At 39.3% G+C, this 24,234-nt stretch overlaps 1 protein-coding gene across 1 annotated transcript; it reads right to left on the bottom strand.

Annotated features, from left to right (window-relative positions):
* Nucleotides 1–20,299: 20,299 nt before the first annotated feature.
* Nucleotides 20,300–23,599, bottom strand: LOC149039963 (uncharacterized). The gene is made up of 2 exons (XM_089181491.1): nucleotides 23,190–23,599; nucleotides 20,300–20,600 (listed from the first exon to the last, which is right to left on the bottom strand). The coding sequence occupies exons 1-2, from the start codon at nucleotides 23,597–23,599 to the stop codon at nucleotides 20,300–20,302; spliced, it is 711 nt and encodes a 236-aa protein (XP_089037617.1).
* Between the last annotated feature and the right edge of the window lie 635 nt (nucleotides 23,600–24,234).

Raw genomic sequence — 24,234 nt, 5'->3', positions numbered from 1 at the left:
TAACATGTAAATAAAGACAAAATCAAATTAATTTATCAAAGAAATAAATTTAATAGAAATAACAAAAGCAATTTGATATGTCCGCAAAGGCCCTTTAAAGCTGAATCCTCGTATCTTCAGGGATGTCTCCAGTGTTCAAACATTCAATAATCAAGGGTGGCAACTTTAACATGGCAGTCGGGCCTTCATTGAATTGAAAACCAAGTGCGGGAGTCTTGTGTTGGTCGAGCTTATTCATCAGCATGCAAACAGCACAGGTTACAGGGCTAAACACTGGCTGCCGCACGGTGGCCAGTGGCGAGTGAAAACTGACAAGGGCCACCAAAAGTTAAGGTTTGAATGCCCGATGAGCAATTACGCTCCTGAACTTCGAAAAGTTGCAATGTAAATTTTGCGAAATAGAAAGTTAAAAATCAAACTGTATGTGTACCTTATTGGTACTTAATTTCGCGGGTCTTTAATTTCGCGTTTTTCGCGATTGTAAAAAAATCGCGAAATTAAAGACCCGCGAAAAAAAATCCTCGCGAGATTTAATACCCATACATAAAAATCAAACTGTAGAAAAAAATGATTTATTCGTAATGGCAACAAAATTTACAGGATATTTATCAACAAAACGCAAAATATTAACTGGTTTCTACTCGTAAATTCCATTTTTGAATTTGTGAAATCGTTAAATGTTTTGCATGGAGAAGTTAATCTACGCTACTGGTGTCATCTTCATCTGAATCGCTAGATTCGTACAAATCCCTTAGGATGTCTTTCGTACAGTCGTCAAAATTGCCATTAATTGGCTCCTTGTAGTTCTCATTCACAAGTTTCTTGTAGCGTTCCAACACTAAAATATTTTTGGAGGTGGAGTCGAATTCGATGCTAACAGTGACAGGGATTTCAAGGACACCCTGTACGAGTGGTGATCGTCGATGCTTGGAATCTATTACCGTCACTTTGACGTTCCCGCCTCGTGAAATGAGAAAACGAGTGCATCTCGAAATCTCTCTTGGTAAATGACCCACAATTGAATCAGCTAACCGTCCTGGAAGTCGCTTGGTTGCTGCTATCTCATAACGATCATGAATATTGTTTCTTTCATGGATGCAATGCAAGGTTTCTCCAATTACTGGTTTCCAGATATCTTGGTAGACATGAAATCCTCGCAAACCACGGTTCCTCCGGAAGGAGGTTCTTATATATATCGCATAACGATCATGAATATTGTTTCTTTCATGGATGCAATGCAAGGTTTTTCCAATTACTGGTTTCCAGATATCTTGGTAGACATGAAATCCTCGCAAACCACGCTTCCTCCGGAAGGAGGTTCTTATAGAATCACTCATCCTGCTCGTGTTGACAGTGTAGAAAATACCGGAATATTTTGGCAAGTACCTCGTACAACACTGACTGAACGACGAAAACACGTGCAAAGATAAAGTTCTGACTGACGCAAGCATCAAACCTGTCAATCTGTCAAATGTAATTGACCTTTGTACTTCAGTTGTTGTAGCCTCGCTAATCTTGAGAGTCGCTTGAGTATTTATCATGTCTTTATTTCAGTTTGGGTTGACTGTTAAAGAAACAGTAAATTCCCAAAACTCTGCTGCATACTCTCAACCTGCAAATGCTGGTGCATGTGCCTTTTTACCGGAGCAGGAGGCTACTAATCTTGGAAGCGAGGAATACAATGAAGTTGTATTGTCGGTGGGAGACGCTGTAGATCCTAACAAGAACTTGTCATCGAAAAGAAAGCGAGGAAATTACAACCATTACTCTCCCGAATTGCGTGCACAAATCGGTAAATATGCAAGCGAAAACGGAAATCTAAGAGCCCTGAATCACTTTAAAGCACAGCTACCAAACCTTAAAGAGTACGGTGAGAACCTTCAAACAAGCATATCAGAAGAAACTGAAGGAAATGAAGAGACAAGGAATACAAGAAAGCGTGACTTCTATTCCACACGACACCCGAGGCCGCCCGCCGCTCCTTCTTGATCTTGACCAGAAACTGATATTACTTTTGAAGAGCATACGAAACAGAGGTGGTGTTGTTAATTTCAATGTTGTCAAAGCCTCAGCCATGGCATTAATAAAGAGCAATCCCGTGAAAGACTTCAGGGGATTTGAGCCAACCTCGACCTGGGTGAAATCAATTTATCGACGGTGTAACTTCTCCAGGCGAGCTGGAACCACAACAAGACCCCCCGTTCCTTTAGGGATGTATGAAGAGTGCAAATTAACATTTTTAACTGACATCAAGAGTTGCATTGCAGTGCACAGTATTCCTCTGCAGCTTGTTCTTAACGCCGATCAGACACCTTCATCGTACGTCTCCGTTGGAAAAACGACAATGGCAGCCCGCAATTCCTCTTCTGTGCTAATCAAAGGTCTTACAGACAAAAGAAACATTACTCTCACATTTGTTATCTCTTTAAACGGCGACTTCCTGCCTATGCAAATAATTTATCAAGGGAAGACCAAAGCAAGTGAACCGAGAGGCTTTGACTTTCCACGCGGGTTCGTAGTAACGCAGAATCCCAAACACTACTCGAACGAACTGGAAACTCTCAATCTACTCGACAACATCATTCAACCATGCGTTGTCCTAAAGTGAAAAGAACTGAATTTGCCAGCCACACAGAAGGCATTGTTGATTTGGGACGTATTTAAAGGCCAGAAGACAGCCAAGGTTTTATCTAAACTGGCAGCAATGAACATTGAAGTGGTTAGTGTGCCAGCAAATATGACCCATTTCTTCCAACCCCTTGATTTGACTGTCAACAGAGAATCAAAGAAGTTCATGAAAGACCAATTTACGGCTTGGTACTCGGCACAAATTCACACTCAACTGGATTCAGGGGTGGCTCTCGATGATGTTGATGTTGACATGCGCCTCTCGGTTTTAAAACCAATTCACGCAACATGGCTTGTGAGCATGTTTAATCATCTCTCTTCCTCTGAAGGCAGGATATCAATTGCCAAAGGATGGAAGAAGGCGGGCATCAGTGAAGTCATTGATGGGAAGGAACTTCCACCGGAAGATCCCTTTGAAGATTTGTAATGAACACCATCAGATGAAACATTTATTTAGTATCACATGGGCAAAATACCCAAAAGACATTAGATATAAACAAAAGCCATCGTAACGAATGATATTTAATGCATGCATTGTTATCGTTAAACTCGTATTAAACTCTAATAATAAGTTTTTCTTCAAGTACGAACAGCATTTCGCTTAGTGCCTTAAGTGCACAATATTTTGTTGGACAAAAAACTTCCGTCACCTCATGAACGTTGCCGCGAACCACTGAAACAATGCGTTTTCACGTTGTAATACATTTATTTTTAACGTTAGTTTTCAAATATGTGTTTTGTTGTGTTCCAGTTATCTAGAAACTTTAAACAGTTCAGACCTTTGGAAAAATAAAATAAAGTTGAGAACGCTTCAATCGCGAAATTGAATGCCCTTTTTTCATATTTGCCTATTGAAATCGCGTAAAATAATTTTTTGTGTTTAATTTTTGTGTTCTTTCCTTTTAGTTAACGCTCCGTTAAAAGCCATGGGACGTTTATTCAAGTTTTCCATTTTAAACTAGAGGAAATCGAGGGCTACTTCATTTTGGGATGGGCCATTAAGAATTCAAGGAAACTGGCCTGACTGGCCACCAAGCACTGGAGTTAATTTTTAGCCCTGCAGGTTGTATTGCGAAGTTTGCTTCTCACATTGGCTTGATATCCTCTGGTCTCCTGACATTGACAGTATGGGCAATTTTGGTCTCCTTCATGCTGTGAATCTCTTGTGTGTATTAGCATGCCAGTGTTTTCAACATGTTAACTTCTGGATGAGTTATAACTTAGTACATACCTACATACTTCATTTGTCTCAAATGGGCTCCTCAGAATAAAGAAATAATTAAAACTATATACTAATAATTAAATCAGCTAATTAACCAGTGAATAGATAACCTAATCAAACCAAATAATTAAATAAGTGAATTAGATAAAAATAAGAAAAGCGATTCAGTATGCCTTTAAAGGCCCTGGAAAGCTGAATCCTCCCATCTTCAGGGATGTCTCCAGTGTTTAAACATTCTGTAATTAAGGGTGCCATTTCTAACATGGCAGTCAGGCGTTCATTGCATTTAAAGCCAAGTCCAGTAATTGTGCATTGGTTGAGCTTATTCATCAGCATGCAATCAGCACATGTTGCATTGTGACATTTGCTTCTGACAAATTGGCTATATTTCCTCCGGCTTTCTGACATTGATAGTACGGGTAATTTTGGTTTCCTTCATCCTATGAATCTGTGAATATTGTCTGTAGCATTCCAGGTGAGTGAACGAAAGCAGCTATGTCTCTTGCAGGAGAGTCAATGTCAAAGGTAAAACTGATAACTTATTTTTTTTTTTATTTTTAAAATTCACTCAGAGGGAGTAGGACATACAATTGAACCTTAGGTTCCCTGCTGTGTAAACTTACAACCTAACCATTCTCCTAAAAAATTGACAACCCCTTCCTCGGAAACCCAATGAAAATAATAATGGAAAAAAAATTAGAAATTAACAAGAACAAAGTGTAGCAGTATTGGCATGGTGGCACTTCGGACAAACTAACTTAGAAGAAGGAGTGTGTTCATGATGGAACACTGAGCTTAGTCTGTTATAAAAAAACGATTTTCACTTTTTCTGAAAAGGAACTAACTGAAGCAGCTTCAGAGACTCCTTATTAAGGTCACCCGAGTAGTTCCTTTTTAGGAATCCCAGCGTTCTATCAGATTTTGCAACCACGTGAGAAATCTGTGCAGTCCACTTCAAGTCCTTCAAGACAGTGATGCTAAGGTCTTTCGAGGAAGAGATAATTCTAAGATCCTCATCCATTAACCTATATAATCTGTCGGTGATATAGGTTATATAACTCGGGTAGACGCAAAGAGAAATCAAATCTGGGACAGTTTTGGAAAACTATTCTGAGACTTCCCAGTAATTCACCTCGGTTATTACATCTTATGTTTTCAGTGCAGTGCCTCTGATTACCTCTTGTAAAAAGTGGTTTGTTCTCATGAGGGGCTAGTGTTCAGGACATGGAATACAATGGAACACTATAACCGTGCTACATCCACGAGTTCTCTTAAGAAAAAAATTGTTAAAAAATTGTTAAAACATGTTTTCATTACAGTGCTGTATTATTAATATTCATTGCTATCGTTTCTCTCAGTCATTTGGGGACACATTTCGAATTGCCTGGTTTGAAATGCATGCTGTCACGGTGATTTTGCCAGGCAAGATTCCACGATGGTTGTGAACGATGATAATGATATTGATGATGATAAGGATAATAGTAAAATAAGCGTTGTCTCCCCATTACTGCTATTGCTATTTTGCCACAATATTTCGCGAACATTGAAACCAAATTAATGGGCTGTAAATTTTGAAGGGCATCAATTTAATTCTTACAATTTGCCCAAACAAGATTAGATCTGTGAATCTTCCGAGGAATATGTAGAACCTTGATGAACCACCAATCCCAATGAAAAATTGGGTCCGTTGGAACTCTAAAAGAATTTGTCGATTCCAGGTTGCCTGCGCCGAATTTGTTAACACTGCAGTATCAAACTTTCATATCTTTAACTGTATAAAATACTTCGGAATCAATAATTACAGAGGTGTTTTTACAAGAGATCAAATAAAGAATCAATTCCAAAAAAGGTTATAATGTGATTAAGTCTGATGTGATTGAATATTTTGTTCACTTCGGTCTGAACTGTCCAACAGAAGTTATTCAATGGTCTGATAACCTGAGATTGAATCATCTTTAAAACAGTACTCAGTATCAAAACTTGAGGAGTGGATCCTATTGTCTGTGTTACATCAATAAATGAAGGAAACAATATTATTGTAATGTCATAAAACCATTTTCACATACGAACACCAATCCCAATGAAAAATTGATCAAACAATACTTCGGTAAATCCACTATCTTGATAATAGAATGAAGGACAGTTGAATTAGAGCAATGAAAGAAGTCACTTGACCACTGAATAACTCTACAATGCACACGGCGTCACGCCGGGTAAGCCGGAAAGCAAAATGCAGTCGATCCTGAAAAAGTGTTGATAGGCTTGTGAGACTCCTGCCTTTCGCTTGCACTTTTAAATATTCTGACCTGAAAACTTAGCTGTTATTAAGATATCTTTTAATGACTTTCCTTTGCAATGTGATAATAAGGGTTATTTTAAGGTGTAATTTCCCTGTCTGTATGTTCTTGAGGTTTGGTGAAGCCGAATGAAATTGTGTTACAAAAGGTAATATTTTCGCGTGTGCGCGCTATTTTTCTTTGTTTTCAAGTATACTCTCTCTCCCGCAGAAGATAACTCCAGAGATACGGTCTTTAAAACCTTATTTTAAGTATTCTCTATTCTTTTAAGCTTAATTGAAAATCTGTATGTTTTTTAATCAAACGTTGAGCGTGACGAATTTGGTCTTAGAAGGCGTAACGCTTTTCCTTGGGCGAATCCCGTATTTATGCTTTTAAGTGTATGACATGATAAATAATTCGTGTATAAAAAGGTAGCTGTCTTTTTGTAATGAGTTTGCATGTCAAGGGTTGATTCCCTGTTAAATAACTCGCGAATTTGATATTATTCACAAAGCCATCGGCTGTGAGTGTAACTGCTGCCAAATGAATAGATTCTTGGCCAAGGCTGCAGTTTCGATTCTTTTTTAATCTCTTTAGTTGCCTCCTAACAACGAATTTTTCACGGAGGAATAACAGGAGTCGCGCAGGCCTGCCAACGCTTTTTAACTTTCGAAGGAATGGCAACAGGCAATGAATCCTCATTACATTCCACGTTTATTCGCGCTATCTAGCTGCCACCAGAGATGTTCACTCGACCGCAACAGGATGTAAGGGACTCGGTTTTCGTTTTACGACCATGATGCAACGCAATCAGAGTGCGCACGCCGCCGCCTCTTCAATGCACTTGTGCCTCTTTGTGTTTTCACATCAATTGTATGAAACCACTATGGAAGGTGGTACTTGCTTCAGTGATTTCTACTCCAGCCGAGTCAAAATTTCCGTTCTCTGCTAGGTCATCACCAAGGGTCACAAGTGTGTCATCTTTCCTTCTCAAGATGTCATCAAGCTTAGGAAGGCAGTATGACACTGCAGACAGTAGGGAAGCAAAACTTAATTCTTTATGCTGAAGAATTTTGGTAAGGACCGCAAAGTGCGTGAGAACTTCTTTGAGAATGGAGAGGGTACCAATAAACTTGTGACCTCGGCTTTGCATCAGTAGACTACAGGCAGTAGGATCATCCTCTTTATAGAACTCAAGGATCTGAAGGTTCTATTTGAAGCTCACAGTCTGACTGAAAACCTCTTCACTCTTCCACAGTTGCTTGTTATTTGAACACACTCCTGTCAATTTCTTGTCCTTGGGCGGGATCTTCCGACTGATAAAACCAGAGCCATTTGCTATTGCTGCCTGGTATGCACCTGCCACAGAGACGAACATCAGTGCTGGAATTTGGCTGCAGTGATTGGTTTGATGACTAATTGCACTGGCCATCTTAGATAGCTCACCAGACATCTTCCCAACCTTTTTGCAAGAGAAGGTGTCAAAGCTGGAGAGAGAGCATGATTAGCATGCCAGTGTTTGCAACATGTGGCAGTCTGGATGAGCTACAACCTTGTATAACAAATAGGATTTACAGAATAAAGAAATAATTAAAACTATATACCAATAAAGTAAATACATAACATAATCAAACTAATAAATCAAACATAAATTAGATTAAAGTAACAAAAGGAATTTAATATGCCCTCAAAGTCCGTAGGAAGCTGAATCCTCTTATCTTCAGAGATGTCTCCAGTATCAAAACATTCTGTAATTAAGGGTGCCAATTATAACATGGCAGTGAGGCATTCATTGCATTTAAAGCCAGGTGCAGTAATTGTGCGTTTTTCAAGCTTATTCATCAGCATGCAAATAGCACAAGTCATATTTTGACATCAGCCTCTGACATTGCCTATATTTTCTCCTGTTTCTGACATTGACAGTATGGGCAATTTTGATCTCCTTCATCCTGTGAATCTCTTGTGCCTGGTTCTCCAAAGCAGGTGCAGTTTACGAGATGTTTTCTAGAGGAGAAAAGAAAAGGAAAATTTGGGGGAAAAAAAAACCTATAAATGTCTTCCTCTCCGTTTCCTAGGTCCATTTTTCGTGTTTCTATTTTTTGTGCTTTACCCTTCTCTAAAAGTGTTCTCTGGGATACGGGGGGGAGGGGGGGGGAAATAAAGTACATTGGTAATGGTAAAAAAGGCGCATAATGTCTAAGACTTCTGATTTAGCCTTTACTGTGTACCGCAGTACTCAATAGTAGCTGATACGTATCCGATTCTATTTACAAGTAATGAAAGTCGTGGATCTTTTACATTCTCTTCACACTGTGACATAGAGTGCTGTAATAGGTGAGTTAAAAGCGAGAAATGTGGTAAGTGCTGAAGAAATTCAGGAAGCCATTTTAAAGTATCCTGGTACATTTGTTGCACCCAAACGAATATACAGGAAGTTTAGCTCCTGAACTAGGCCAGATGGAGACACTGTTAAGAGCCAAATGATTCACTTACAAGAAACCAGCCTTGGTACCTTTTAGCAAGTACGAAGAACTGAATTTTTTCTATAAAGTCACTCATACAGCTGGAAATACGGAAGCCTTAGCCAATTTTGGTATATCCCCGGAGGAGTACGCAGCTCACTTCAGGAAATCAGATGACGGGTCAACAGACTCAGAGAGAGGTAGGAGTTGAAAACTATCCTGATGGTGATGCCACCACAAATACTTTACCTGTCAAAGCGGGATCATCCAGTAAGACAGGCGTTAGCAATGTGCGGAACGCAGTTTTCAGTGTCTATTGAATTTTTTCCTTGGTTTTCTCTATACAGTTGCTAATGAGATAAAGGAGGCTAGATCATTGAGATCTTCCTGAAATGATTCATAATTGTATCGACGTTGGATAACCCTTGAGGTTTGACAGTCATCTGCATAGAGTGCCACCATATTCCAAGACGAAACAGCATCAGGTAGATCGATAATAAATATCACGTCTGTCTAAAGCTCTACTAAAATCCAAGAAGACTTCGGCGACTTGGTTCCCTTGGTTCAAAACAACAAAATTTTCTTACCTCTTCGCTCTTAAATGTCATGCACGGAATATTTTCATCTTCCGGCACCACGATCACTGTTAACATCGTGTCATCGACCACTTCGTTCGCTAAAAAAAAAAAAAAAAACAATTTTTCATCTCGTAAAACACTTATCTTCTCACCGTAAAACAAAAAACAACCGCGCTCATCTCTTCGCGTCAAAACAACACGTTTAAAAAAATATATTCTTACCTCCTTCGCCGTCGTCGTCGCATTTCCAACTTCCTTCCTACATCATTCTTCTACCCACTCGTCCGAAAAAATCCCTCTATGATAGTGTTGACACACCGCCAACAATATCATGAAAGAAATAAACGGAAAAAGCAAACAACATCTAATGAAATATTTGTTTGTCATCGGAGGTAAAAACGTCAAAACACACCACGCGCTCTTCGTTTGCAAACCGGTTTTAACCACTCTTGCTCTCTCAATGATTTTTACATGACGTATCTATCCCTCTATCACACCACCGCATGCCCCCACAGACGCGCCCGCGTTAAAAACTAGTGCCCAGTCACCTACTCGGTCCTTGTGACGTCATCAGAATGGAATGTCATAATCTGGCCTTCTGATTGGTCTATTTGTACCACGTGACACAAATACTCCATTCTGATTGGTTACACGCTATACCGCCCGCCCCCCCATTACTACTTGTCTCCATTTTCTGGAAAATAACATTCACTTGTTCAAATTCCCTGCACCATAATATGACAATGAAGGGAACAATATCTTTCATCAGAAAGAATGTAGAAAGTCACCTTGTATGAACATTTGTTTGCTCCTGTAGTACAGGCTTCCTCAGATTTGTCATTTACTCTTGCCACAATCATTGATGCCACCGTATTATGGTAATTATAGTTTATTGCCACACCTACATCATGCTCTCAGCTGCTTTATAGCCATACTTCCCTTTGAAGCTATATTATATATTATGTTTGCACACTGTCCTTCCCCCACAAATTCAACCAGCCCAAATCTGCTCTAAAACAAAGTTCAATGAACTGTGTTCCTATGCCAAGAACTGTTCAGTGTTCTTAAATTCAATGTTGAGCAGTAAACTCAAGCAAAATGGGAATTTAAGTAAAAAAAAATTGTTTTAGCTTTCAGCAAAAAACCCCTATGGGCACATGTAGTAACATTACTTGTTACTTGAATGTTTATACGAATCATGATCAACATGTAGTCCGTCGGGTAGCAGCATTCCTAAACAAAATTTATTACTGTGTTATGCAGAATTTTCAGAGTATGTTGTAATTACCCAGCACATTAGATAAAGCCATTCCCTTTCTATGAAATACTCAATAACATCTGCCACAAATTTTAAAAATTGTCTTTTAATAATAAGTAGTATAAAATCATTTTATATCTTGCATTAACATGAACTTTATAAACTGTTTCACTTCAAATATATAAATAACATATGATAAATATCCTCGGTTTTGAAATAATACTTTAAAATGTCTGTTAAAAGATTTCGGCAGATAAAAGTAACTTGTTAAACATTTGCAACTTTATAGTCCATATGCAGTAATATGTTGTTCAAAAATTGACGGGAAAAGTAAAAGCCAGTTTCAAGAGCTGGAATTCATTTGTTTAAATCCTGTAGGACACCCAAGATGCCAAAGAGCAGCTCCATTTTATCTATGTGGTGTTTTTCAGCCTTTTCTCGCTGAGCCTCCTGCTCGACACGTTTCTGCTCTGCATAGTCCTTAAACCATGCAAGACATTCCTTTCGTCCACCAGAGCCCAACCAAGGTTTCTTGGGCGTCGTAGAGCTGCTTGCCACTGTCTTACGTTTCTTCGTAGCTGTGCTTGTTTCAGGTGTTCTTTCCTTGACATCATGGTCGCTTGACTTCTCTGACTGCGCGGAATCGTTCTCAGGACACCTTAAGGAGTCGCCTTGCCCTGAGCTGCTTGCCGTGACATATGGCCTAACATTAGGCCGGTAGCCATACACTTCCGATAGCTCCTTGTAAAATGGACATTCTCTTCTTTCGTTGCCAGTTTGACTGTTATGATCTTTGCATTTGCGAAAGCCAAGGGTGAGAGCTTTCCATTTGCCTTCGCACTGGTCAGCCCGCGGCGAAATATTTCGACGCTCTCCACTTGCATTATCGCCGCAATCACTTCCCAGACTTGTTTCTTCTTTTAGTTAACATTTTGGAACATCTCTTTCTTTTCTTCGTAAAAGGAAATGAGGAGAAGGGTCTCTTCCCGACTCCAGTAGTATCCTTTTTTGAGTAAAATTTCGTTTTGCTCGCACGCAGCGGAAGCCATTTTGTTTGTTGATTTGAAAAAAACCGCGAAGCATGACCTCATTATTCCGGATTATTCCAAGTATTCTGCTCTCTGGGGCAGAATGTTTGGAATACATTCCATGTATTCCGGTATTGGAATAGCGTCTCAATCGAACGGTTGTTCGGGTTTATTCCTATTATTCTTATTCCGGAATAGTGTCAATCGAACGCACCCTTAGTCTATTATTAAAAACGATTTTAACTTTTTCTTAAAAGGATTAACTTTAGCAGCTTCAGAGACTCCCTATTGAGGTCACCTGAATTGTTCCTTTTTAGGAATAATAGCATTCCAGTAGATTTTGCAACCAGGTGAGCAATCTTTGAAGTCCATATTCTGGTCCTTCGAGGCAGTGATGCCAAGGTCTTTCGTGGAAGAGATCATTTTAAGATCCTCATCCATTGATCCATATAACCTTCGGTGGTATAGATTATATAACTCTGCTAGGCCTAAAGAAATATCAAACTTGGGATAGTTTGGAAAACTATTCTTAGACTCCTCGAAGAGTGTTTTTCAAGGCAAAAAGTGTTAAAACATGTTTCCATCTCAGTGCTTTATTATTGATATTCATTACTATCGTTCCTCTCAGTCACCGCGAGACACACTTCAAATTCCCTGGTTTGAAATGAGTGCTGCTACAGTGATGTTGCTAGACAAGATTCCACGATGGTTGTCAACGATGATAGTGATAATGATGATGATGATGATAAGGATAATAGTAGAAAAGTGTTTTCTCCCCATTGCTGCTATTTCTATTTTACCACAATATTTCTTGAGCACTGAAACAAAATTAATTGGCTGTAAATTTTGACAATTTGAGGAAAAAATATTAGATCTGCGAATTTTACAAGCAATATGTAGAAACTTGATGACTCAACCTCACCAAAACCAAGTCCATTTCCCCTGGATTTAACTTAATTTTTCATTCATTTGGTTTACTCAGGCTAGTGCGTTGGTTGTACAACTCTCAGGGGGTGTCTCCACCCGAAAGGGGCAACTCTTCCGTGATTCAAATATGAAGAAGGTCAGTGGTGCTCAGGGTGTAGTTCGGCTTTTGTTCCACGCAAGACTTCTGCTCTCGATGAGCTCGCCGTAGGACACCTAACTCTAATTTCAGCACGCCATGTTGTAATTTGAGCAGTAGGAGATAGGTTTGGGATACCTGATAAACATCCAAGTAAGGGTGGATTTCTTAGTGGAACCATTAATGTAAACTATGATGCACCGCCTCTGTAGATGAGAATTTCTTTGATTTCAATATGGAGATTGAAATTTTGCAAATTTAAAGTGCTCTAATAAAGAAATCTCGTACTGAAAATTTGAAAAAGGATACGAATTTGTTTGTTAAAAGTTTTTTCGGCAGTTCAAGTGTTGTTGAATTCGTTTCTCTGAACTGGAAATCTTTTTAGTGAAATGAAGGTGAAAACAAAAGTATTATTATTGCAGTTGGTTGACAGGCAAGAAATGCATGTGTAGCGATGGTTACAAGAATTAAAGGAGACACTTTTGAATATGTTCTCATCTTTTTGGGGACAGCGACCAGCTTCCCTTTTGTGGCGGTTATAGAAAATAATTAATTATAGCAGTGGACAAGGACACATTTTCTTAACTATTATGTCAATTTTATTTTTAGTGTTAACTTTTGGTGGGGCAATATCACGTTGATCATCTTGTTGTGAAATTGAGGAAAACTGCCCATCATGATTGTCACAAAAATGAATTTCTTTTGGAAACACTACTGCAGTAAGTTGAGTATTTATCAACAGTTTGTGAGGAACTTTTAAAATATCTTACAAACAGAACATTTCTGGAACACACTTGCCCATATAAAAGTCCAAAATGAACATATGCAGACTCGTGAAAGGAAAGCCAGCGACTCGGAACTGCTTTCTTTGCGCTCTTCATGTGCTTCTTGGTTTGACTTTCTAATAATTACGTCAGGGGTGTTGCTTTTTTGTTAGCAACTTCTTCTTTGCCCAATCAGTATAACTTAGGAAAGACTTTCACAAGGACTTCATTTCTCAGTGCATCACGTTCCTGCACCTCCTTTTGAAATGGGGACGTTCCTTGCAGGTGCTCCTTGTTAATAGCTGCGTTGTGCATTGCTCTGTTTGCATTTAGTATAGCTTGCGTAATGTTATGAACACATGGCTTAGAGTGGCAAGTACAATCGCCATTTGCAGGATTTGTTGTATTGTGGGAACAGCAGGGAACACAGGACATCCCTTCATTTTTGACATAAACAAGCCACCACATGCCGGTAGATTCATCATAGACAATATGGTTGTCATTTTAATTGAACAACGGTGTTGGAATGGGTGGATTCTCTTGAGTATTTCTGGATACGAAAGACTAGTTTTCGTGGAAATTTTTAAACTTTCTTTTACTAACTTGTCTTCATTTAGGTAAGATAATTTTTTTGTTTGTGGGTTTATGTTTGTTGATAACACAAAACTGCTTGCACTTACTCAGAAATGGCAAATAGACTCACTTCCGCTGTTTGCTGTAATGCGTTAACTCTAAACATAACGGTCAAGCCACACCTTTTAAGGAGCTTGTGAAAACTGGCTCATTCAGCGTGCACTTCTTTTCTTTACAGTGGTAAAACAAATGAAAGCAGTTGCCACTTTTGCACTCAGGAGTGTTTTGTTCAAAAGTTTTCAGCATAACTTTTGTGTCTTTTGTGGATGTGTCCAGCTAGATGGGTGGATGTGTTTGGTTGAAGAAACTGAAGCCCTGTTTGCAAGTCTTTGTTGGCAGGCTGCTTTATCAATTTTATTTCCCTGGGTCCATTGGAAATTGAAAAGGATTTGTCGATTCCAGGTTGCCTTGATGCGCCGAATTTGTTGACACTGCAGTATCAAACTTTGATATCTTTAACTGGATAAAATACTTCGGAATCAGTAATTGCAGTGGTTTTTTTGACAAGAGATCAAAAAGAGAATCAATTCAAAAAAAGGTTAATATGTGATTAATCTTAATGAATATTAAGCCTGATGTGATTGAATATTTTGTTAGCTTCGGTCTGAATTGTCCAACAGAAGTTATTCAGTGGTCTGATAACCTGAGATTGAATTATCTTTATAACAGTACTCAGTATCAAAACTTGAGTAGTATTTTATGGGGATACTATTGTCTGTGTTGCATTAATAATTGAAAAAAACACTAATATTATTGTATTGTCATAAGAGCAATTTTACATATTGACACCAATCCCAATGAAAAATTGATCAAACACGACTTTAAAATAAGCAAAGTTAATCCTTGGTTCTTATGAATAGTCAATGCCCATGCAAGTTTGAGTGGTAGCTGTTGCCTTTCTTTTATTGAATTCCCAGCATGCACAGACATAGGTACAGGAGATATTGGAACCAATATTTATCATTGAATTTGACAACAGCAACAAGCAGATCTGCGGATGGCAGTAAGTTTATCATAAGCATAGTGCAAGTGGTTGTTAAGTTATACAAATGCACTATAACTGATGTTGGCAACCTCTAGGTTTGTATAATATAATCTTATTGCATGATTAAAGTGGCGATTCCGATTTATATGTGATGGTGGCCTGGTTAAGAGTAGTTTCAAATTTCTTCAGCGGTTTCAGCATTACAGAGTCACAATAGAAATTTATGAATGTCCTCTGGATGTGTAGCTTTTGTTCTCTTATCAGGGCTGTCATTAAGTTTTGAAGCAGGTGTAACACTCAAGAGTTCACCTGTAACATGTAAATACTTGGCCAGGGGCCATTAACAAAGGCCAAGGAGTCAAGCATGTTGTCTTTCAATAAACTGCAAAGCCTTGCCTTTACCCTCTTCAATGTACTTGTGCCTCTTTCTGGCCAGGCATTAGTCAGAGGAAGGCTCAGGGGTATAGCAGAGAACTTCACCAGGTTTGGAAACATTACTTGGAACGATGCTGCACTACTTGGCTAGGAACCTCTCAGTCAGAGTAATTCCTGGCTGTGGTGTGGCTTAAGGCACTCAGTCTTGATATCCTGTGCAATGAACTGGAAGTGTTACCACTCAGACGGAATTTTGCCGATATGTTCTCTTTCAACGTTGTCATATATTAACCACTAAGGAAGTCAGTACTTGCTTCACTGACTTGGACTCCAGCCGAGCCAAATTTTCCATTCTTTGATAGGTCATTACCCAGGGTCACAAAAATTTCATCCTTCCTTCTCAGGATGTCATCAAGCTTAGCAAGGCAGTATGACACAGGCTGACAGTAGGGCAGGAAAACTTAGTTCTCCATGCTGAATAATTTGGTAAGGACCGCAAAGTGTATGAGAACTTCTTTGGGAATGGAGAGGGTACCAATAAACTTGTGACGTCTGGTTTGCATTAGTAGACCACAGGAAGTAGCATCATCCTCTTTAAAGAACTCAGATCTGAAGGTGCAAGTTGAAGTTCATAGTCTGACTGAAAACCCCTTCTCTCTTCCACAGTTGCGTCTTATTGAAACACACTGCTGTCAATTTCTTGTTCCTGGGCGGAATCTTCCGACAGAAGAAACTACAGCCATTTGCTATTGCTGCCTGGTATGCACCTGCGACAGAGATGAACATTAGGGCTGGAATTTGGCTGCAATTGTCGGTTTAATGACCAATTGCGCTCGCTATCTTAGATAGGTTATACCAGACATCACCCCAACTTTTTTTCAAAAGTAGGTTTCAAAGCTGCAGTCAGAGGATAATTAGCATGCCAGTGTTTGCAATATGTGGTAGTCTGGATGAGCTACAGCCTAATAGATACAAACAGGATTTTCAGGATAAAGAAATAATTAAAATTATATACTTATAAAGTAAATACACGACATATTGAATTTAATTAATCAAACAAATAAATTAGATAAAAATAGCAAAAGCAATTAAATGTCCTCAAAGGCCCTGGGAATCTGAATCCTCCGATCTTCAGGGTGTCTCCAGTGTTCAAACATTCTGTAATTAAGGGTGCTAATTCTAACGTGGTAGTTAGGCATTGATTGCACTTAAAGCCAGGTGCAGTAATTGTACGTTGATGGGGCTCTTTCATCAGGATGGAAGCAGGACAGCTCGCATTCTGACATTTTCTCCTGACATTGGCTGTATTTCCTCCTGTTTCTGACATTGACAGTATGGGCAATTTTGGTCTCCTTCATCCTGTGAATCTCTTGTACCTGGTTCTCCCAAGGAGATGCAGTCCAGCTGATAAGCTGTCCAAACATTGCACACAGTCTGCCGCACTATTTTAGAATGTCTGTTTTTGTATACCTGAAGAGCTACCCTCTGTCTTTGGTTGTTTGTAGAAGGCGCTTTTGGAGACACCTGGGATGCTTTAGTCTTAGACACAACACGTCTGGGTGTTGTCTGCTTTCTTTTTCGTACCATCCCAGAGCTGTCACTGGGTCTTCGTGTTGCTACCACTGTAACTTCCAGAGCCTGTTAAAACCATAATACACCAATTCAAAGATCATCTCCATTATGCAAGGCCCTTGTTTTAGAGAACTAACAAGACATATCTAACCCTTTCATTTGCCAGGGATCGGATATAGTGGCCATCGCTAAAAAAAAAATATATATAAATAAATATGTTAGTAAATAAATAAATTAGTAAATGAATAAAATTTTAAACAGACCAGTTACCTCAACAGTAGCATGGGCTAGTATGGGTTGTAAGCAGATGGACTGACTTAGTCTTAATCCCACGAGAGACCCTACCTGAGTTGTTGTTTGCGTAGACACATAGCACTGCAACAGGTTTTTTACATTTCTGGTAACAGTTGAAGTGTATTCCAGTGTTCCTTGTGAGGGAAGTGGATCGTTATCGTCTCAAACGTCCCGGCTAACTGAAAGCTCCGATTCATCTGAACTGCTGTAGCAGTTGTCTGGAGGAGAAGGTAGCACAAGGTTCCTGTGTAAAGAACTTGCCTGTCTGTGCCCCTTTATTTGTTCCGGTGTCAATGGCGTTATGGTGAGGAAGTCATCTCGAAAGGATACGTATGATCATTTCGATTAGATGCACGGGCTTGAATCTTTTTCCTGCATTTCTGATTGCCATAGCTCGCACGTAGATCAGCTCTGTTGGGGTCAATCCCAATCTTGGATCATTTTTTAGGAGGTGAAAGCAGCTATGTCACTTGGAAAAGAGTCAGTGTCAAAGGTAAAAATGATAACTCTGCTAGCAACAAAGAAAAAGCAAACTTGGGACAGTTTTGCAAAACTGTTGTTAGATTCGTCTGTAGTTCACCTCACGTATTGCATCTTGTGTTTTCAGTGCAGTGCCGTGCCTCTGATTACCGCTTGTACAAAGATTGATTGAGTGATAGCCTGATGAGTTGATTTGTGACGAAGGCACCAGCAGAATGTTCCGAATTTCACGTCAGCGACGACCAGTTTGCATTTCGGCAATTGCTTGGAACCCGCTTGGGAACTGAGTTGACAGAATCAACTAAATACTCTGCGTGGGATCTGGGGTCACCAGAAATAACTGTATACACTGAACTTGTGGTAAAGAGAACCACACTTAATCAAAACAACATTGCTTAACTTATTATTCAGACTGGCAAAAGATGTAAAACAACCTCGGTTTATCTAACGAACACGAAATGTGTTGATCGTAACAACCAGACTTGAGAAGACGCAAACCACGCTTTCATCGCGACAGCATTGCTTAAGTTGTTAGACTTTTACCTCGTTTAGCTTTATTTATGAAATTAAGACTGAAGAATTTACGAAACCACGATTTGATCACGCTTTTGATTATTTAAGACTTCTTGAGAGAATGCGTTGCACACTTCATTGTGTTTTAAGGTCACAACAACCAGACTTGAGAAAATGCAAACCAGGATCGCAAACCATGCTTTCATCGCCTTGTGTTGATCATAACAACCAGACTTGAAAAGATGCTAACCACTCTTCCATCGCGACAGCATTGCTTGAGTTGTTTGAGTTGTAATAAATCTGTAATAAATGTGCAACAGATACTTACCTCGTTTAGCTTTAGTTATGAAAATAAGACTGAAGAATTTACGAGACCACGATTTGCTCACGCTTTTGATTGTAGCCTTGTAGCCTTTCGGTTCGGTCAATTACAAAAACGGCTCCTGTAGGAGCCACCCAATCTATAAAGGTCATGACCAACAAAAGTTCTCTGTATTTCACTGTTTGACCACACTATTTCTTGCTTCCGGTCGCCTCTGCTCCCGCGCACATATAAACTTTGAAAATGGCCGTCGGTCAATTAAAATTCAAAACTTGTCTTGGTTCTAACTTGTTTGCAATGCTCGATAGCAACTAATTTAGACTCAATCTGGGGGCGACCTCGACTTGGTGGGGTCGAACTCGAAAAGTGTGGGGGCGAACACGGTATAAGGTAGGGGCGAACTCGATAGGGGGCGAAAGCGGCGGATACCGTTTCAAGGATTTCAAATTGTAATTAGATTAAGTAAAATAAGACTTTACTGTTATCGTATCGATTGCGTGTTCTCTTTCTTCCAAGAGGTGAAGTTGGCACACGGAGTTCGCATAAAATACGTGAAAATTTGAACTTTTATAGTAAATAAGTGTTTCCTTAATTTTTTTTTTTTTGGCAAAAAAGTACGACCATGGTCATTGTGGAATCGAGAGTACGTAGGTCAAAAAATAAACGTTACTGTTATCGTATCCATTGCGTGTTCTTTTTCAAAGCGCAGTATTTCGTGCAAGTAGTTCGCATGAAATGCGCGAGAATTTGGCAAAATAACTCGAAGGGAGACCCAGAGTCCCAGCAGTGGGCACAGACCCAGTAACGGACAGACCGACAGACCCACAGACTTTGCGAGCCACAAGACTAGCTGTTACTCGAGAGAGTTTCCATGATGTCACTGGTGCGTTTTACACCGCACATAAGCGGAATGCTTAAACGTGATAGGGTCAGAAAGCACTTTGATGCAGAGACAGACTTGATTTTCCACCAGAAAATATTGATTGTACGATTCTTGTGGGATAAACGCGCCATCGTAACCTTTCAGGTTGTGAAACATGACAATGACAAGTCGTTCAAATCCGTCTTCATTGACAGCCAATTGATCTAGAAATTCTTGCAAGTCTTGAGAACAATGTTCACCATAAAGTACACGTGTATGGTCCGCCTGATCGGTTTCGCAACATACCATAATAGGTGGATGTTCACCCTCGGCTGATTGCATTGCTTCGTAATCGGTACAGACAAATATGGGTGGATCTTTGAATTCTAATTTGTCAGGGTCCATTGCTGACATAGGGATGGTTTTATGGAAACCGGGGGTCATTCCGGGGATGTTGTTCTTTTTCGGTAGGTGGAATAACACATTTGTGGGTTCTGATATCTACGTCTTCTTGGCATACGGGACATTGGGTGACACCACATTTGTGTTTTTCCTTCCTTTGTTTTTCTTCTTCCGGGGTGTTCGATGATTTCGCAGCATTTGGTATAGTTGGTATCACGATATTTCTGATAGTGATATTCAACTTCAGGCCTAACCAGGGCATAATAGAGAGTTCTAAGTGTAGAAATATCTCTCAAATCTCTGCAATTTCTTCTATGTAAACCAAGCATCACATTCGTCTTGTGAGAGTTGTAGGACAATTTATAATCAGTCAGTAAACCAAAATCAGAGATCTCAGTAGCAGCTTCAAGAGGAGTACCATCCAGCAGAGATAGTACGTCGGTCAGAACTTGCTTCATCTATTACTACCTTTTGCACACGACTTATTAAGTAGTCCGTGCACCAGTTCAGGAGGCAACTAGATACACCAAAGTTACATAACTTGTGTAGTAAGAGAACATGAGACACTTTGTCAAAAGCCTAACTGAAATCCAAGAACACTTCATTGACTTGGTTCCCTGCATCGAAGGCTTTGGTCCACTGATGATGGAACAGCACCATCTGAGTGACACAGGATCGAGCTGTCATAAAACCATGCTGCAAGTTATTTGGGCAAGGAGCTACATGTGGAAAAATAGCTTGCTGTACGATCTCCTCTTGACAGTTGCTGGGATTGGACACAAAAGAGATTGATCGATAATTCTGAACTAGGTTTTTGTGATCAGACTTGAAAACAGGTTTATTGTTAGCTATCTTCCACACCTGAGGAACCACACCTAGTCTAAAAGAAATGTTGAAGAGATTAGAGAGTGGGTAAGAGAGCTCCGGTGAAAATTCTCGTAAGATTCTCGCTGGGATGTTATCAGCTCCTATCGCCTAGCTTACATCTAACTTAGGCAAAATGTTCTTGACTTCAGAGGCTTTTGTTGACATTTCCATAAGTAAGTCAGAATGTACCACATCATTTTGTGATCCTGTAAAATCACTACAGTTAGGTACGAACACGGAAGAAAAATTGTTGGGAATTTGTCAGCCGAGGTCTTCAGGCTCCCTAATCAGCATGTATGTTTTAAGGTGGCTAGTGGCCGCTGGTAACTTCAAATTTGTAACAGTTTTCACAGTACAAGATAAATCTTTAGTCAGCATGTGAGACAGATACTTATATGACTTATGTGGCTTAGATATGTGTGGTCAGACATAAACTCTTTTGGGGCCTGTTAAGAACAATGGGAGATGAGATTGACCATGTGGATGTGATGCTTATGAGAAGACATGATTTGAGGGAAGTAAACATTGCTGTGCATGTTTTGATTATTGTAAAGAACTAATGTGCATCTTGAATTCGAAATATTTTGTTACGTGATCTGTTAATGATAGTGAGACAGTGTGCCTTTGTGTATGCATCGAAAGACTCAATACCTGAGTCAGATAACTGCGACAGGACTAATGAAAATATTTGTCCAAATTTACAAATCTTTTGATTATTAAGGTTTACTAAATGTGGACAAACTCTTGTGAGCTATCTTGTTGTGCATCTATCAGTGGTTCATTACCTTAATGGTTGAGTGGACAAAGAAAGATAACATTTGGTAGTAGTTACTCTGAGGAGAAGTTGAAGATGTGCTCGTTGCCATGATAATAAATCTTTCTAAACTTTTAGCTGAAAGAAAAAAATCAAATAAGTTCTCTCAAATACTATAAACAAAAAATAAGGAACAAAAAAGTGACTTTAAAAAAGCAGACTAAAGGTGCATTTAATTTACATCCTGATGATGCAGTGGATAATGTCACAGCAACACTGGTGTCTTCAGAATCGGTAAATTCACGTAAAATTGAATTAGCTACTGGTTTCTAAAGTAATGTCTTTAACATCGGGTGAGACTTCTAATATAAAAATTGCTGACAGCCGTTAATAAATTTTACTCATAGTGTCCTACAGATTACTTAATCAACGCATGAATGCATATATGATCAATGAGATAGGAATCTCAGATATTTGCTGTAACCTTTGGCCGTGGTAAATTAGTGTAGACGTGATCAATTGTGCTCCCGTAGTCAGGCGTAGAAGTCTTCCCTCCCCTACCACCCCCCCCCCCCCAAAAAAAAAAAAAAAAAAAAAAAAAAAAACCAAACAAACAAAAAGAATAGTGTTCCAGAGTTTCCATAATTGAGATTGTGTAGTTGTCTAACTTGGACTACAATAGTTACATCTGGAAGGATTGCGGCTCTGAGGACAGTTATTTCGATGCCTCTTCCATTTATACAACATGGATAACTTGAAAGGAATGGAGTTTGACGGTACATGGCTGTTCCTCTTTCCAGAAACAAGACTATTATTCCTAAACAAACTATATCCACTAAGAGCATACATTCTGTCTGTATTTGGATCAATAAATCTTATTCCTGAAAAAAAGATTGATATCAAATTTGGAATAAGTGAGATTTGCATGGAAGTCTGCAATATGTCTGTGCAATGACCTTGCATTATTAAGGAAACAAAGACTGAGTCTAAATGAATGTAGGTAGGAGTGATAACAACAACAACATTCACTTAAACATGATAATAAAACTACAGGGAAACTGCTGTGTTCGTGTATTTAAAATTTAAAACGTAGTTTACAAGCGAATTAAAAGCTTAATACTAATTAAAATTTAAAAAGGTCTAGCGTATTTTTAAAAATACATAACATATCTGTAGACTAATCTATTCGCATGAAGTTTAGCGCTTAAGAAATTTGGAAATATGCTTTTGCTTGAGATCGCATGCGTTTGATTGTCAAGAGTATTCCATAGAGGTACGGCTTTGTAAGAAGTGGACTAGGGGAGAATTTCAGTGTTGGTTTTGGTAACAAAAAGGTCAATTTCCTTCACAAGTTATATTTGCAGTCATATTTCGCAAGCAGCTTCAAATAGGAACAGGCAGAAGTTATGAAAATAGTCTATATTCGTATAAATCTTTAACAGTGGGCCACTTGCTTTGGGCTTAGACCTGATCGCTGGGTGTGTATCAGTCCAGGCCATAGATGATATTTGAGACACGTACATGTATCCTCTCCCGCTCATTAAAGAGCGATTTGTTGCAGGAACCCCATACAACCAGCCCATAAAGATGGTAAAATTACTTTGAAATATAAATCAGCTCTCGCTGTAGTTGGGAAGAAATGCAAAGACGTGAGAAGATTCAATTTTTGTGAAAAGGACTTACTGCTCTTATTAAGATAACTGTCAATTCAATGCCTAAACACCTAATCGGCTTGACTTGAGTGACAACACTGCTTGCAATAGCCCAACAAACTGGCCACACATGAAAACCGTGTGTTCGGTTTTACCGGGGTGGGGTGTGAAGCAGTTAAGGCAGGATTAGCCATACATTTTCTGAAGGATTACGTTCAAGACAATAGCAATCATATCGGGAGAAGATGCAGCCACGCAAATCGTAGTGTCGTCGGCATACATGTGAATTTCTCTATCACAATCCTCAACTATATCGGGAATTTCGTTGCAAACCAACAAAAACAGGGTAGATCCCAAAACAGATTCCTGTGGCACGCCAAACTTCTCAGGTAAAGTTTCGGACTGAAAACCATTTTTGACTGTAGCTTGAGAGCGGTCCGTTAAGTAGTCTTTAATCCAGCACCATAGATCGCCAGCAACACCAACTGTTTGCAATTTATCCATCAGGAGATGATGAGAGATAGAATTGAAGGCCTTGCAGAAGTCAACAAAGGAGATGTGAACCACTAGATTTTTATTTAGTGGACATCTCCACTCCTCGATCATTTTTATCAACAACAATTTGATTGAGAGGCCATTTTTATAGGCCCGCTTGTGAGAATGGCCAAGATTATGTTAGGAAATACGAGTTCTTATTGTGGTGGCAACAGCCTGTTCAATCAGTTTTCCTGGGACACGTAATAAGGAAATTGGTCGACAGTTGTGTTTGTCAGTTTTATTATCCTTCTTAAACGCGGCGGAAACTTTAGCGTTTTTCCACGAAGGAGGGACTGAATTTCGTGCAGCACTCTTGGTGTAAAGGAATAACAATAATGGGACCAGTTCTTTACCTACATATCTGAGTAGCCCTAGAGAAATGTTGTCTGATTCACAGGTATCATCTTTTTTCTTCTCTCGGTAACATTAGCATGCGATATGGAAATGCTCATTATTCAGGGAGTAACGCGGTAAAAGTGAATATTACTATTCGCCTAGCTACAGATAGGAGATCGTTTGCCAAATTTTCACCAACAGTAGAAAATTATTCGTTAAGGATGTGCGCTTTCTTCTAATCAGACGTTTCGCTTGCCCCATCTGATGCCAAGTATGGGCTGCAACGCTTAGCTGTAAGCAGCTTTTTTGACCAACTTCCAGTATAGAAAAAACCAGGAAAGATTTATTACTCGACGTTTCGGGGTCAT

This window comes from Pocillopora damicornis, chromosome 9, assembly GCF_964200805.1.
Source record: "Pocillopora damicornis chromosome 9, jaPocDami1.2, whole genome shotgun sequence".
Classification (NCBI taxonomy): domain Eukaryota; kingdom Metazoa; phylum Cnidaria; class Anthozoa; order Scleractinia; family Pocilloporidae; genus Pocillopora; species Pocillopora damicornis.
Note: the sequence above shows the minus strand (reverse complement) of the source record. Positions and strands in the feature narration are given on the sequence as shown.

What these genes read in the sequence shown, in the direction of transcription:
- LOC149039963 (XM_089181491.1), bottom strand. Translation starts at nt 23,599, where the DNA reads ATGATCGAGGAGTGGAGATGTCCACTAAATAAAAATCTAGTGGTTCAC. An exon ending in AACGTAATCCTTCAGAAAAT is followed by an intron (nt 20,601 to 23,189) that starts GTATGGCTAATC and finishes CATTTCTTTTAG; the next exon opens with ACTAGGTGTGGTTCCTCAGG.